Source organism: Petromyzon marinus, chromosome 50 (genome assembly GCF_048934315.1).
Source record: "Petromyzon marinus isolate PM22_M1 ecotype Great Lakes invasive population chromosome 50, UKy_Petmar_22M1.pri1.0, whole genome shotgun sequence".
In the NCBI taxonomy this organism is placed as follows: Eukaryota; Metazoa; Chordata; class Hyperoartia; order Petromyzontiformes; family Petromyzontidae; genus Petromyzon; species Petromyzon marinus.
Window position 1 is genome coordinate 2,245,508 of NC_133716.1, and position 16,524 is coordinate 2,262,031.

Genomic DNA, 16,524 nt, shown 5'->3' on the forward strand with positions numbered 1-16,524 from the left:
TTTTGAATATTTGTAGTTTATTTAACGACTTTAAAAATAACGTTTCGTACCATGACCGTTGTGGAATGATCACCTTAAAAACACGCACGTGTGGACAAAACTCATCGCGCGCCGAGTTTAGCCACGCACCTGCCACAACAACACTGCAAGGGCAGCACGACTGCTGCTGCCACGAATACCGAGGGATTCAAACACTTTGAATCAATAGCGGAGCCAGGATTTTCAGGTCGGGGGGTTGGGGGCAACCCCTCCAGCAATGAAAAATGATAGTTGTTAGTAAGGACTTGTCCCTTGCTTTTTATTCGACGCGTGTGCGGCGATGGCGCAGCCCATCGATCGAGGGTCCAATTCGAACCGCGTTGTGTGATCGGCATCGCGCTCGCTGAAGGTGATGATGCCTTCAGGGAAGTCGTGGACTGTATAAGCAACCGCGCACAATTCTGAGTCACTTATAACTGCTTTGCCATTACTTATTGCCAATTATGGACTCAGACTATTGTCCTATCATCTCATAGAGTCCCTGGCATATGCTGCACAGTGGCAGTGGGGGTCGCAAAATGCCGATTTATTACAAAACCCCAATGATCCGATCGAAATTATGGATTTCGATCGGATCATTGGGGAGGCACGTGCCACCCCCCCCCCCCCCCCACTGGCTCCGCCAGTGCTGTGAATCGGCGAATTAGCACCTATTATTATCACTGTCTTACCAATTGAACACACCACACGTACGTTAGGCAAAGAACAGTTTAAAAATGCTTAAGAGCAGGGGTTTGATTTTAGAAAAAACTGCTACATTCAATGATAAAAGTCGTGAAATGGAGCAAGTTCTCTTATTGTTCATATCAAATCCAATAATGCCATCGGCGTCACTCCACGAGACGAGCGATTTCCATTCGCAGAATGCACTGCACCACCTTGTGTACGAGTGGCCGCGGAAGATGTTAGATCTGCTTTGGAAGGCCATTGAACACTTTTTTTTTAAACTGACAATAAGGATCCACCTTAAATATTCCCTGCAAAGAGTTTTCATCGTATGGCAGTAAAACAAAACAAATTTTGTTTCTCAGGGCTGGAATATGCGTCGCTACAAAGTCAAAAAGTGTGTTTTTTTAGGCCCAGCTTTTGTGTGACTAGGCTGAAAACATCCAACTCGCTATACTTGTGAATCCAATTTTAAAAAGAACAGCTAAACCCCAGATTGGGAACCTGGGTCACAGCAGAGCTAGCTAAACGCTCTGAAGTGGTGTTCATGTCTCGAGTCACCCGATTTCTGCAAGTTTTGTGAGTGAATTGTAGTCGTGTTCTGGCATAGTCTGCACCCATTACACACATTAACATAAGGCTCTGAAAACCTCTCTTCACTCCATCAAAATCACATCAAACAGAAGTTACTTAAGCTTAGTGCATTTTAAAAATGTAATACTAATTATAAACTCACAAGTGCCTGGTTGTAATAATGGATCGGCTGTATGTTTGGCAATATGCTGCATTTATTAAATTTGCTCTTGTGTGCAGCATTCAGTTGATAAATTACACTACTTAAAACATCTTGTTACAATCATTCAAATATTGGCATCTTACAAACTGCACACGAGGACATTTTCAGTGATTTTACCTATTCTTTGGGTCTTTCGGTAAAATCACGGAGATAGGGTGAAAGAAAATTACAAAAAACCGACCCATCGACGTGACTTTACCGAAAGAACCAAAGAATATGAATTCCTGCAGTCACAAAAGCTTCAAGTCATGATTTACCTCGTTTCTACATGCGAGCCATGTTCTTGAACAGCATCATTTCAGCTCGCTGCAGAAGGGTTCGGGGAACGTGTACGCTTGGAATAATAATGCTCAATCCACTGCTGGATGAAGGCCTGAACCCACTGCCATATCATCATCCTTCAGATGTAATTTAACATCCTGAAATGTATTTATAACTTATGTAAATCTTAATAATCGGTTCAGTGAGGTCCATACGAACAAAGGTATTTTTTATCGATTAGTATGGATGGAACACCATAGTCAAAGTAAATGAGATTCAGTGTTCTACAATGCACAACACAGCAGCATGAGTGACAATGCACTTAATCCATCACAACTATAGAGAACGCCTGTTGTGAACAGAAAACTGCATCGGGCAATGCGTCATTAAATGCTGCCGAGTACAAACGCAACAGGACAAAGTACTTTTATAGAAATGTAAAATCGTATGTAAGCATAACTCTGTTCTGCCTCCACACAACAAAATGAATATTGGTTTTAGTCCAGCAGCCTACTAGCTTTCTCAACAAATATCCAGCAGCATTTGTTCAAGCAAACAAACTGGACCAGTTTCTACTATTTTATTTAAATGAAGAGGCAACATGCAGTTCTGCTTAAATGCTTTTTACCCATAATGCTCCACAACGTGTAATGAGTTTGCAGAAAAGCGCAATCATTTTGTAGTCTCAGGCTGTCCAACTTGGGTTTCAAGCATAATCGGGAAAGTCCTATTAATGTTGCAGTTACATTGCACAATTACCGCACCGCCTTGCTGTCACCGCTGGATTGTTTTGATGCCAGTGCAGTCTATGGGGCACTTTGGTAAGGGGAGTGCGCTGTGGTTTTAAATCCTTCAAGCAATGAAACCTCAATCTCATGTCGGCCAGCCGAGGAAGGCAGTCTAGGTGCATAGCTATGAGAACTGCTCATTTGATGAACTGGATCTCTAAAGAAACATTTTTATATGCCTTCGGGATGCCGGTCAAGGTTATTTCACATTTGAGTGACATTTACTTGCGACGGAACTAAACGTGGTAATCTTCGCCTGCATCGTGGAGTCGCCAGCGTCAGAGTGACACGACGCTTACGATGCAGCGTTTAATCCGCACGTGAACAGAGCGACACTACTGCTCAACGACAGATCCAGCGATCTTCGAACTGCTTTGTCTTTAGTTTGTTGTCCTTCCGCCGCACCTCCGATCAGCGCAATTGGCCACGTGCGGTGTGTCAACGCAGTGCAACATATACACAGAGCGTTTTACATATGCCAAGTGACTTGCATCTCTATCAACACGTTTAAAAGTGCACCCCCTCTCCCCCCCCCAGTAGCCACTGTTCCTTTGTGGCACAAGGTGACTCAGGCACCTGGTCTGCAAGCGGGCAGTAGTCTACCGGTCAGGGGTAACGATTGCTGCTGTGCATAATCCCAATTTGGGTAACGTTAGCTTTCTTTGTCGTATTATCAACGATTTACAGGTCAACGAGGTGACTTGATCACTCGAGTTAATGTACGGCCCCGTTTTGTCAATCTGCTGCTCTGTGATTGCCTCCCCCACAACTCGTCGATTGTGAAGGCTGTTTGACTGTACTTCACCACACTTGTCAGTGCGGGTTGGCAAACGTTGGAGTGGGTGCACAACAATGGATTTTTCTGCACTGCCCCCCCCCACTACCCACAATGCCTCCTTCCCCAAAGTCTTTTGCACATGGCGGGTCGCCCATCCAAGCGCTATCCAGGCTCAAATCCTGTTTTAGCTTCTGAGATCTTAGGGAAACGGATGCACTCATTTACGTGTTAACGCTGTTGTGCCAACTAAGAGTGTGGATTGCTTCGTACGTCCATACAAGAAAAGGCCATAGCACAAACCCGAGCCTTAAGCCAGCAGTCTCCTCTTCAAAGATGTTACATTTTTCTCTGCACACCTTCCATCTGGAACAAACGTCATCAACAGGCAGGCAGTCTTACAAGTTTCGATTTAAAGCTTTCGTGACTGCAGGGATTCATCTTCTTGGTTCTTTTGGTAAAGTCACGTAGAATGGAAATAAAATATTTTATTAAAGTCACGTAGAATGGAAATAAAATATAAATAAAATATTTTATTAATATTTTATTAATAAAATATTTTATTTCCATTCTACGTGACTTTACGGAAAGAACCAAGATGAATCCCTGCAGTCACGAAAGCTTTAAATCGAAATTTAACTGTCTCTACGGGGAGGGATTCCACATAACCTTGAGATCCTTCAACAAACTCCGGGATAAGAAGGCTCAGCTAATAGAGTCTTACAAGTGTCGCTCTCCAACTCAAATTAAAATCACTGTTGCCGGTCGACTTTGCAGAGCACCGTGTAATGATGTGTGTAATGATGTGTGGAAGTTCGTAAATTACGCTGGGAGTTGGAAGCAGTCGCCCTCCAGCAACAAAGGAGGATAGAGAAACGATGCTCACGACAACAAGCGGAGCTCAGGGCGTCTAAAATGCAGTTCGCACAGCGGGGAGCACAGTTGGTGCATCTGCCAGCCATCTTCGTCAACCCACGGTACCTGGGTCTGTTCCGTGACCTCCTGCCTGCCGGCTTTACATACTTCACGTGGCCTCAAAGTGCACCTAGCATGGCACAAGCGCTGTGGTGATGTCACCGCCACTTAGTGGTGAACGGAGATTGTTGTCGCAAAGTATAAGAGTTAGCAAGCGCCCTCTGCAATGGCACCATAACATCTACCAGGTTTCGTTGCTGTAGTGCGAAGCTGATCAAGGCGAACTCGCATACAAACATTTCGCCCGCCCCGTCAACTTTATCCATGTGAGCGGCGTGCAGAGAATACTGCAGTCCCTTGAAATGAAGGATTTGTGAGCACCACAGTGCATGACGTAGACACTGAAAAAGGATGCAGCAACCAATCAATAGCCCTAATAATTCCATCCCCGACCCTGTCACCCCCCTTTTATCCCCATACACGCACGCACCCACGATCACATCCTTCTGCAATACTGAATCCACAGGTGACCGGTTCGATCTCCCGGCGTGGCAGTTGAAGGAATCGGCGCATTTCTTAAATCCGCCTCCTGTCAACCCGGGAGTATAATATGGGTACACCAGTTAGTCGACCGGCAGGTCACGTGTGGTGGGTTAAAGTGTGGGTACTCCCACCTCTCCTCCAAGACGTCCGGATGGCGTGAGAGTACGCCAAAAAAATACTCTAAAAGCACTCTCGCTGGAGCTCCCTCTAGTGGCGGCCTTTTGGCAGCAGCGACACGAGCAAACACTTGCAACGGCTGCACCTCTACCACGTGCCGTGAACCCTGAAGCCAATATCGTTGAACGGCAGCGGCTGTATATAGCGGAGCAGCAGCAGCCCCGCCGCTGCCGCCGCCGCCGTCTTCGCGGTCGTACACGTGGACTAACTGCCGTCGTCGTGGCGTGGGGGTTTCGCCGAGGCGGCGCCGGGCGCGCTCCTCCGCCGCAGCTGCTGAATGTGGGGCCCCAAGCGCAGCTCCATGCGGTGGCGCTCGCCGGGGCCCGCGCGGCGCAGCGCGGCGCGGAACCTCCCGCTCACGTCGTCGGCGCGGGCCCAGGCGGCGCGCGCCGCCGCCGCGCTCCCGCACAGCTCCTGGCGCCGCCGGAGAGACGCGAGCGCGCCACCCTTGTTAGTCAGCGCACCGCCACTCAACACCAGGCACGTGTCGTGTAATTATAATAGTTGCGATTTATTTGATAGGCCCATCCTGCTTCGTGGCGGGGACATCTCATTTCTTTTAGAACTGCTTTTTTGTATTTAGTTTGTTGTCCTTCCGCCGATTCGTGCGGTTGGCCACGCACGGTGGGAAAGAAGTTCAACATAGAGCGCTTTACATACGCTAAGTGACTTGCATCTCTATCTCGACAAGTTTGAAAGGGCATCCCCCCTCCCCTTTTCCCCAGTGGCCGCTGTCCCTTTGTGGCACAAGGTGACTCGGAACCCGGTCTGCAAGCAGGCAGTAGTCTACTAGTCAGGGGCAATGATTGCTGCTATGCGTAATGCGAATTTGGGTAACGCGAAGCGAGTTTCTTTTTGTATGACAATTGCAAAGGCCCAAAATGACAACCGGCGAGCAACAAACAGTTAAAGTGGTAATCTATACAGTTGCGGTAGTATCTGGTCACTCATGTTAAAAGCTTCACCTTGGATGCAGTTACCACCGCAACTATATCTGGCAACAAAGGAACGTTCGCGCATTCGACCTGACGAGCGATGGGAATCAGACAGTGGAAACCGGTCCACAGTTTTGCTGGCTAAACAAATTCTTTAAAACATCCACTATCGCGGTTTGGATTTAGATCGACTATCTATACATTTACCCGAGTTGCCTGCCTCTCGGTAAAATGTGTGAAAGGACCAACAGGGAAGCGCATGATCGTATTCTCGTGAAACAATGCACATGCCAGCTATGTTGGATCAGTGACCACCAATTAGAACAGTTTAGAACAGTTTATTTAGAATTGCCCTGTGAGCTAAGAAGCTCTTGAATCGGGTTTCATCAACAAAACCAAAAAACTGTCAAATTAATAACACGTTTGCAACAGGTCGCATAAAAATTATAAATACAATACGTACAGCAATGAAAAAAGTCAATTTATAAAATGTACAATATATTACTTCATTATAAACCCTGGTTGCCATAGACAGCTGTGGGGCTGTGATTCTTTGTGGGCACCAGAGGATAGTGAAGCAACATACAAAAATGTTCTACCGGTAGTCTATCAAAAGTGGATCCAGATAATACTGTAAACACGCACTCATTTGGGAAAACACGCTTGTCAGCAGTCAACTTGTCAAGGCTTTTTCTCGACCTCACGTCAATCACTAGTGACAGCAAATTCCCAATATCAATCTATACTATTTGTTATTTTACCAGGTAAGGCCCACTGATCTATGTAGCTCCTTTGCACAAGTCACCTGGGAGAGCATTGACAAAGGAGCCGTGCATGTGTTTATGATCTAGTTGAGGTTGCTTTGTACCGCCTCTGCAGGTTATTGTAGCTCAGTAGGTTAAAAACGTGAATTTCCACAAATCTTTGCAGATTTATTGATATAACTCAAACTACATTTAAAACTAAACTATTTAGTTTTTTTTATTTTACCAGGTAAGGCCCACAGAGCTACACAGCTCTTTTTCAGCAGTGACCTGGCCGCAAGTGATAGCTCAACAAAGTGTGGCATCTCATGTGGAAGTTTACAGCTGCCAAATAACTTAAAACTTAATCTTGACCGCCGATCCTCAGCGTCTAGCGACATCCTGTTTGTGATCAAACTCCCATTTTTAAAAATCAGAAAATACACTACACACCTTGAGATAACGTAGCATTTTCACACTACGTTAACATAAACGTCTGGAATAAGCAACTTTAAAAGCAGGTGCGTACGGGGAAGGGCGGAGGGTTTGAGATTGTGACAATGGATATTTTGGCAGTAAATGACGGCTATGCGGATATATTTAAGCAGCAAACCGGGGTACGTTTTGCCAAACTCGTGTGTCCAGTTTCACTCCCCACCCCAGACCTACGCCTGATGCAAGAACTGGAAATGCAGCCGTGACACCATCAGCGCCATGAAAGCACCATGTGCAGCCTGCCAAAAAAAACTGACTGACCAACTGCTCAGAAATGCTTGTGTACACGTGTGGCGTAGATGTTATCTCGCCCGGTATACAGCACGTCGTGGGTTCGATCCCGATCCTAACTCCTGTATATGTGGGGTTTGTGTGTTTTCTTTCTCGATGTGGTCGCGTGGATTTATTTCTCCGGGGTCCTCCGCTTAATTCCCTCCAGACTTAGAAACATGCGTTTAGAGTTGATTTGAAGCTTTCGTGACTGCAGGAATCCATACTCTTTGGTTCTTTGGGTAAAGTCACGTAAGGTATAAAATAAAATACGACGTTTCGGGCGCACACACAAGCGTCCTGATGACGGACGCTTGTGTTGCGCCCGAAACGTGATTTATTTAATTTTATACCTACGTTACTTTACCGAAAGAACCAAAGAGTATGTTTGAATTGATTACTTCCGCCACGTGGTGGCGCCTGAGACACGTGGTGGCGAGGCGTTTTTTTTACCGACCCAAATAAATATTGAATTAATAAGCCGCCCATACAAAATGTTAATTGCTTTAAAAGAGCCAATTCGTTGATTAATTGATGCCGATTTTTATACAGGCACGCATTGTCACCGCATCTGAGTACGTGTGGAAAATTTTGGAATTAACTGGACAACAGGAAGTAGACAAAATTTTTATGACAAGATTTGACCACGACACACAGAGTCAAGTGAAGTAAAACCCGTTGATGAACAAAATAGTTTAGTTTACCTCGCCTGGTTATTTGGTCACTTTCTGTACGGCCACGTCCCGGCCAAGCAAGCAGTGAAGTGTGGTTACCACGATAAGGTTTCTTCAGAATTAAACAACTATTATAGCTTCATTTTGGCGATTTCGAAAACGTTTTGGTTTAGCCATATTTGTTTGTTGTAGTACAGAGTTAGACTGATAACTTTAATCTAAATTGTCCTATGGTTGTTATTGTTTGACTTGCATCCCACTGGGATTTTTGTTACACAGCGTTGGTATACGGTGGCTTTTTCTGGAAGACTTTGCAGTTTTTTTCCCTGGATTTTTCTGTTTTGCGCGTCGTCACTTTAAGACGTTTTCCTTGTTCATGTTTTTGTATGTTGCGGTTGCACCCGATTCAAGAGCCGAATGGCTCACAGGGCTACATACCTAATAAAAGAAATGAACTTAAATATGTGTAACTGTAAACGGCTGTATCTCGCTTATCACGATCCGCTGCACCCCCCTCTGCTGCAAGAGTCAAACGTGCCGGGAGTGGGGAAGGATATCGCGATAGGAGATGGGGAGCGGTGGGCGAGTTCAGCTCGCGTGCAAGGAGGAGCCGGGTGGGTTGATAACCATCGCAAGAAGGGAGGCCTTCATCCAGCAGCGGATCGACCTTGACGATAAAGCATTACTATTCGTGACTATTTTTTTTGTTCAGATTAGGACCACTTGAACTATGTAGCTCTTTTTTCAGAAGCGACCTGACCGCAAATGATAGCTCTGTATCACCTCTTGTGTGTTCAGAGATGATATAAACTCTGAACACACAGAGATGATACAGAGCTATCATTTGCGGTCAGGTCGCTTCTGAAAAAGAGCTACATAGTTCAAGTGTTCAGAGTTTATATCTGAACACACCGCAGGCGCCAAGGGTCTGCATGAACTCAAGACGTCCTTACTCTTTTGATGCTTTCTCGTCTGATGACGGACGCTTGTGTTGCGCCCGAAACGTCGTGATTTATTTTCTACCTACGTGACTTTACCGAAAGAACCAAAGAGTATGGATTCCTGCAGTCACAAAAGCTTCAAATGAAGACCAAGACGTCCTGTATACAGGGCGAGGTTAGCGATCACCTCCGCGCCCAACAAAACTCACCGCCTCCTCCACGTGCCTCTTCACCTCGGCGATCTCGTCCAGCAGCGAGTCGACGTCTCCTCCACAGCGTCCACGGCAGCCGCCAGCGACACCTCCACCACCTCCACCACCACCGCCGCCGAGTCTCAGCGCGAGGCCCGGCAGGAGGAGCAGCCGCGTGGCCGCGCCGACCCCGACCCCTCCTCCCTCTCGGGCCGCGCCAGCCGAGGAGGCCCGAGGCAGGCGAAGAGACAAGGCGAGGCGGGGGGCCCGAGCGCGGTCGCCGTGAGGCCGCAGCGAGAGCGACAGCGAGAAGGAGGAGAGGTACGAGCAGAGCGACGAGGTGGACGAGGCGGCCGAGGTGGACGTCGAAGGGGCCGAGTCTCCACTTCGCTTGCGGGGCGGACGAGGAGGACGGAGCAGGCGGCAGCGGAGCAGCGCCGAAGCGGCGGCGGGCGACGGCACGGACGCCATCGGCGGGGGGGAAGAGGCGAATCCGATTGCTGGGGGGAGACGCCTTGGCTGGGCGGGACGATTCCACCGCCGATGGAATCTCTCTTGTCGTGAGGAGCCCACGGCAGCACGCCGATCGATGCTTTCGCTTTGTTGCAAGGCCCGCGGGCCCCTGGAGGCCACCTTGAAGTGTGGGACCACCACCACCCCCCACCACCATCCACCACCCCCCACCACTGTGGTGCTAACGTTAAAAAAATCGCCACTTTTTTCAAATTTTCTTGCTGTGGGTTTCACACCTGATGATGATTGCTTATGTTGCAGTCGAAACGTCGTGATAATTTTATTGTTTTATATTTGTATTATTTTATTGTTTCCCTTCTACGTGGCTTTACCGAAAGAACCAAGAATATGAATCCCTGCAGTCACGAAAGCTTTAAATCAAAATCACTGAATAACTTCTATAACAACACTGAATTCTTTCTACAACACGGAATAACTTCTGTAATAACACTGAATAACTTTTTACAACAACACTGAATAACTTTTATAACATCACTGAATAAGTTCTGTAACAACATTGAATGACAAATAGATTATTTTAATCTAATCGTGCCACGAAAGACGATAATCGAATCGGTAAAGTCACGTAGGTATAAAATAAAATAGATAGAACCAAAGAGTATTGATCCCTGCAGTCACGCAAACTTCAAATCTCGATTGATAATCGAATCGCAAAGAGGGGGGGGGGGCTGGCTGCTGATTGGCTCCGAGCGTTCGGCGCTCTCATTGGCTGAGTGAACGTAAACAAAGATGGCGGTGGGTGTGGGGTGCGACAGGGATGTCCTCTGGCTCACACATTATTTAACATCTATTTTGACCACGTAGTTCGTGCAGCCTTCAATAGCTGTACCGGGGGAATCTCCATTTGGTACAGATATAATGGGAGGCTGATCGATGCCCGGGTGCGGTCAAGGGATGGCTCCCTATTGCTCAACCACGTTATGTATGCCGATGATTTGGTAATAGCTGCTCATTCAGAGGAGGAGTTGGAGACGCTGCTGCTGAGACTGGAGCGTGCCACTAAGAGATGGGGCCTTACCATCAGCCCCACCAAAACTAAGCACCTGCCTGGGTATTTTGTACCATCGGACACTCCACCCCCACAACTCCCAATCAGTGATGGGGCGGTTGTGGAGCGAGTGGAGAGTTTGCCATACCTGGGCAGTGTGCTTATGACCGGCTCCAGTTTAACAGCAGAGGTCTCACTCCAAATCAGTCGAGCGGCAATATCTTTTCATCGGTTGCGTAACACTGTGTGGAAGCTACCTGGTCTGTCACTCCGCACTAAGCTTCAGGTCTCGGCCATGGTCATTCTCTCCCTTCTCTACGCTTGCGAAACGTGGACCCCCTTAATGGAACATCTTCGCCGGTTGGAAACATTTAGGCTAGCCTGCCTACGATCCATCCTGGGTTTAACCAGGCTGGATTGTGTGAGGAGCTCACAAATCCTTGAAAGATCTGGGCAAGGTCCCATCGGTGAGCTCCTCCGGCAGGCAAGGCTGCGTTGGCTGGGTCATGTAGCCCGCATGCCCAGCCACCGCATGCAGAAACAGCTTTTGTTCGGCCGGATCGAGGGGACTAAACGGGCGGGGCACGGGCTAGAGAAGAAATGGAGTGATGTGGTACAGGAGGACGTGGAGCTGAGTGGACTTGCCGATGACTGGTACCAGCGGAATCAAGATCGGCCTCTGTGGAGGAGGCTCGTGAAGGACGCTACTGGGCAGTTTGAGGCAGTCGCCCTTCAACAACAACGGAGGGCGGAGGAGCGATGCTCACAACAACGAGCGGAGCGCCGGGTGGCTAAAGCACAGCGGGTTGGCACAGCAGGGGGCACAGGTGGTGCATCAGCCAATCATCTCAGTCGACCTGTGGCACCTGGGTCTGCCCCGTGACCTCCTGCCAGCGGACGTTCGACACTTCACGTGGCCTCAAGGTGCACATGACCTGGCACAAGTGTCGTGGTGACGTCACCGCCACTTAGTGGCGAATGGCGGTTGTTGTGGCTGCGCTGCTGCGATTTTTTTTTACTATTAACTCACTGTTGTATCCTCAAATCTTGCAACTCAATTTTAACCCACTTCCCAATGTGGTATTGACTGCAAACTTGGTATGCTTATGTCATACTGATGACAATACTATATTCTATCATAAAAAAATAAAAAAACATTTTAAAACATTCTTTTTTGAGATGTTATGTTATGGCTTGGCTCTAATTGTCCACGGTCAACGGACGTTGGCTGTAAATCACCACGGTCCCTTACGTTGTGGCAAGCTTCGGGGCCACTTCCTGGAGTCGTGGAGTTCTTACATTACTAGTACGGTACATTTCATTAAAGCGTGTATAAAAAAAAGTTTTAAAAAATATTACTTATTCTTGCTCGTGTAAGCTGTTTTCATACAGCGCAGCACACTAGCATATGTTTGGATTTTTTTCATATTTACATACATTTTTATTTATACAAAATTTCGTTCAAATATTCTCCCTTGACAAAGCGCAATAACGAATCGGCGTTCTACTCGGGTCGTTCTAAGCGAGGTCTGACTGTTAATTGCGTGGCGAATTTTCGAATTTTGCCAAATGTTGGACCTCCATGTAGATCAGTTGGGCTCCCAAACTCATTTGGCTGTAAGATAACCAGGTGGTGGCAGTACACTGAGCGTGTTCATGCACCTATCTTTGTGGACCTTTCAGTGTCAGGGGTTCATATGTTTGAGATGTCTCTAGCTAATCCACTTTTGTCCAAAATCCAAGGCAAAATTGGCAAGGCTTTCTCAAATACATAATATACACCATGAGCTCATAATGTTATATGTGGGTTTAAAGCTTTCGTGACTGCAATGATTCATCTTCTTTGGTTCTTTCGGTAAAGTCACGTAGAATTATAATAAAATAATAAATTGATAAAATAAAATAACACAATAATATTCTCACGACGTTTCGGCCACAACACAAGCGGCCTTCATCAGGTGAAGGGGGCGAGACTGTCTGGTAGGACAGCGCTGGAGTGAAAGAGCCACGTTCAGATACAGCCTTTAAGCTGTGTGAGAGGAACAAAGCGCCTTGACAAAGGAATTAGCATATAATTTAGCACTGAAATGGCTGAATGATTAGCTTGTGACTGGTCACAGAAATAGCTATGTTAAAAGTTAAAGCATACACACCCGCAGAGGCACCCATTGTTAAAGGAATTAGCATAGAATTTAGCATTGAAATAGCTAAGTTAAGGCATACACATCCGCAGAGGCACCCCTTGACAATGGAATTAGCATAGAATTTAGCATTGAGATAGCTGAGTGATTAGCTTGTACCTGCTGCAGAAATAGAGCTTGTACCTGCTGCAGAAATAGCTACGTTAAAGTCAGAGCATACACATTCACCGAGGCCCTTAGTACAAATCAAACAGGAGAATTTAGCATTGAAATAACTAGGCGAATCCAGCATTGAAACAACTGAGTGATTAGCTAGTGACTGGTCACAGAAATGACTACACATCTGAGCTATTCACAGTACTATATAGTGAACCAATAAAAACGAAAATATAAATTACCTTCATGTTATCAATAACTCTATATTCTCCAATCAGCTAAGCTACCAACAATAAGTCGTTATATATCACAATGCTATATGGCGAAAGAATGGGTGGATTCTTACCCTCAAATTTCAGCACCACGGATAGCTACGGGCCCCGTTCAGACGGACTGATATACTGCGACCTTTCACTGGAAAAACCACCTCTGCGGTACTAAATTCTACTCGCCTGGTATCGACAATCAAAGGCATTTCCCTGTCCCCAAACGACCTGCTTGTCAGTTTTGATGTGGTGTCCTTGTTCACCAAAGTCCCGGTACCTGACACCATCGCTATCATTGAAGACCTGGTTCATCAAGGACTGCATACTGATGTACCCCCCTTGGTGAGACATTGCTTAACCAACACTTACTTCACCTGGAATGGAACTATCTACAAACAAACTGAGGGCACCCCAATGGGCTCCCCCCTATCTCCGGTTGTAGCCAACGTATTCATGGAAAAATTTGAAACTGACGCCATCCAGACTGCCACTCTACGCCCGACCTTATGGAAGAGGTACGTTGATGACACCTTTGTCATCTGGCCACATGGCCAGCCTGCTCTAGACCAATTCCGCGACCACATCAATTCCATACACCCAGCCATCAGATTTACCATGGAGGTCGAAAAAGATGGCAAACTACCCTTTTTGGATGTCTTAATTAAAAGAAGACATGATGGTTCAATGAGCCACTCTGTCTACAGGAAAGCTACCCATACAGATGCTTACTTGAAACCGGATTCCCACCACCATCCATCCCAGAAGAACTCCCTCATCAAGACTCTATACCATAGAGCCCAATGCATTTCCGACCAGGAACACATTACCAGTGAACTCAAGCACGTACACCAGGCTCTCAGGGCTAATGGCTACTCCGACTACACAATCCGCAAAGCCATCACTCCAGTCATGAAGAAGGATCCTCTTGTGGAGCCACTCAAAACCATCACCTTACCCTACATTGCAGGGGTCACTAAAAAGATCTCCAAAATCCTGAACAAACACAAGATCCAGGTCCGATTCAACACAGTACATAAAATCCGTGATTTAGTTCCATCTGTAAAAGATGCTGTTCCAGACATACAGTACCAGGGCGTTTACAAACTAAAGTGCCTCTGTGGTAGTAGCTACATTGGAGAAACCAAAAGACATATCTCGGACCGCATCCGCAAACACAAAGCAGACTTGAAACACGGTAGGACGAACTCCTCTGCCGTGGCAGATCACTGTTATAATTCAGTGGGCTCACATGACATTGACTTCTCCAAGACGGAGGTTCTTTGCAAACCAACCGGCTACCATGAGAGATTCGTTCATGAGGCCATTCACATATACAAGCACAGAGACAATTTCAACCGAGAAGATGGATTCAGGCTTAGTAACCACTGGAAAGATGTTTTAAATCATTTCTGTTCTTAATTAATTGTATTTTTACGATGACCTTCAGACCGCAGCTCTTTCGCCAGCATTGCCTCTTAATACCTCTCACACCACGGTTAATGGTATAGTTTTACAACATGGAGCATACTAGGGCCTCGCAGCTGTCTCTCTCCCCCTCTGTTCCGACCATGGACGAACTCGTCCGTCTGAACGGGGCCCGTAGCTATCCGTGGTGCTGAAATTTGAGGGTAAGAATCCACCCATTTTTTCGCCATATAGCATTGTGATATATAACGACTTATTGTTGGTAGCTTAGCTGATTGGAGAATATAGAGTTATTGATAACATGAAGGTAATTTATATTTTAGTTTTTATTGGTTCACTATATAGTACTGTGAATAGCTCAGATGTGTAGTCATTTCTGTGACCAGTCACTAGCTAATCACTCAGTTGTTTCAATGCTGGATTCGCCTAGTTATTTCAATGCTAAATTCTCCTGTTTGATTTGTACTAAGGGCCTCGGTGAATGTGTATGCTCTGACTTTAACGTAGCTATTTCTGCAGCAGGTACAAGCTCTATTTCTGCAGCAGGTACAAGCTAATCACTCAGCTATCTCAATGCTAAATTCTATGCTAATTCCATTGTCAAGGGGTGCCTCTGCGGATGTGTATGCCTTAACTTAGCTATTTCAATGCTAAATTCTATGCTAATTCCTTTAACAATGGGTGCCTCTGCGGGTGTGTATGCTTTAACTTTTAACATAGCTATTTCTGTGACCAGTCACAAGCTAATCATTCAGCCATTTCAATGCTAAATTATATGCTAATTCCTTTGTCAAGGCGCTTTGTTCCTCTCACACAGCTTAAAGGCCGTATCTGAACGTGGCTCTTTCACTCCAGCGCTGTCCTACCAGACAGTCTCGCCCCCTTCACCTGATGAAGGCCGCTTGTGTTGTGGCCGAAACGTCGTGAGAATATTATTGTGTTATTTTATTTTATCAATTTATTATTTTATTATAATTCTACGTGACTTTACCGAAAGAACCAAAGAAGTTATATGTGGGGTTTGTTCATTTTTCAATGGAAACATGCCAATGCCAGGAATCACCATCGTCAGCCATGGTCAATCCACTGCTGGATGAAGGTCTGCCGCCGTTGCCATCTCTTACTATCCTGCGACGTAGCGATCCTCCTGGCACATGAGCTGATTCATTGCTCCATCTCCACAGTAGGTTAAACCTTTTGCGTGAATTTCCTTCCATAGCTGCCACCCCAAAGTTAGTCTCATCCATCGTCCATCATTTTTCCTGTTCCTGCATATGGCAATATGTTCAGGAGCTAAATGGCATTTATCGAGGTCTGCACGCCATGAGGGATTCAGTAGAGAGTTCGTGTAGATATTCCTATTCTACTGGAGCACAGATACAGTGGTTTACTATATGGTCCATAGTATGGACTGCATGGCCACAATCGCACCGTTGCTTGTCTTTAATGTTACATTTATAGGCTTGTTGATGTTCCGTGGTTGATGGTCCCAGCAGTGTCGATGGTTCCAGCAGTGTCTTCAAGGAATGTCAGAGCCAGCAGGTGGGATGTTTGGATTTCAATTGTGTTTATTATGGACATCATCATCTTCTCAAGAGAAGTGTCATGCCCAATCCCACTGACTTTTCACGAGTCAGAATTAGGTCTCTAACCTGCATATATTCTGTAGTCCACATGTTTCTCTTTCTGTCTCAATACAATTCCAAGCATGCATTTCAACATAGGGAATGTGCAAGGAAAGCACGGACTCGTTTGTTAAAGCCACACTTGCCTCTCCTGAGGCATAGTGCACCAAAATCCATTGT

General features: G+C 46.3%; 1 protein-coding gene across 1 annotated transcript; it reads right to left on the minus strand.

The window, feature by feature from the left end:
- LOC116953158 (uncharacterized) lies at positions 1 to 10,347 on the minus strand. Its single transcript, XM_032973066.2, has 2 exons — positions 9,228 to 10,347; positions 1 to 5,374 (listed from the first exon to the last, which is right to left on the minus strand). The coding sequence occupies exons 1-2, from the start codon at positions 9,678 to 9,680 to the stop codon at positions 5,165 to 5,167; spliced, it is 663 nt and encodes a 220-aa protein (XP_032828957.2). The 5' UTR covers positions 9,681 to 10,347; the 3' UTR covers positions 1 to 5,164.
- Positions 10,348 to 16,524: the final 6,177 nt, after the last annotated feature.

What these genes read in the sequence shown, in the direction of transcription:
- LOC116953158 (XM_032973066.2), bottom strand. Translation starts at nt 9,680, where the DNA reads ATGGCGTCCGTGCCGTCGCCCGCCGCCGCTTCGGCGCTGCTCCGCTGC. An exon ending in AGAGGCACGTGGAGGAGGCG is followed by an intron (nt 5,375 to 9,227) that starts GTGAGTTTTGTT and finishes CGGCGGCGCCAG; the next exon opens with GAGCTGTGCGGGAGCGCGGC.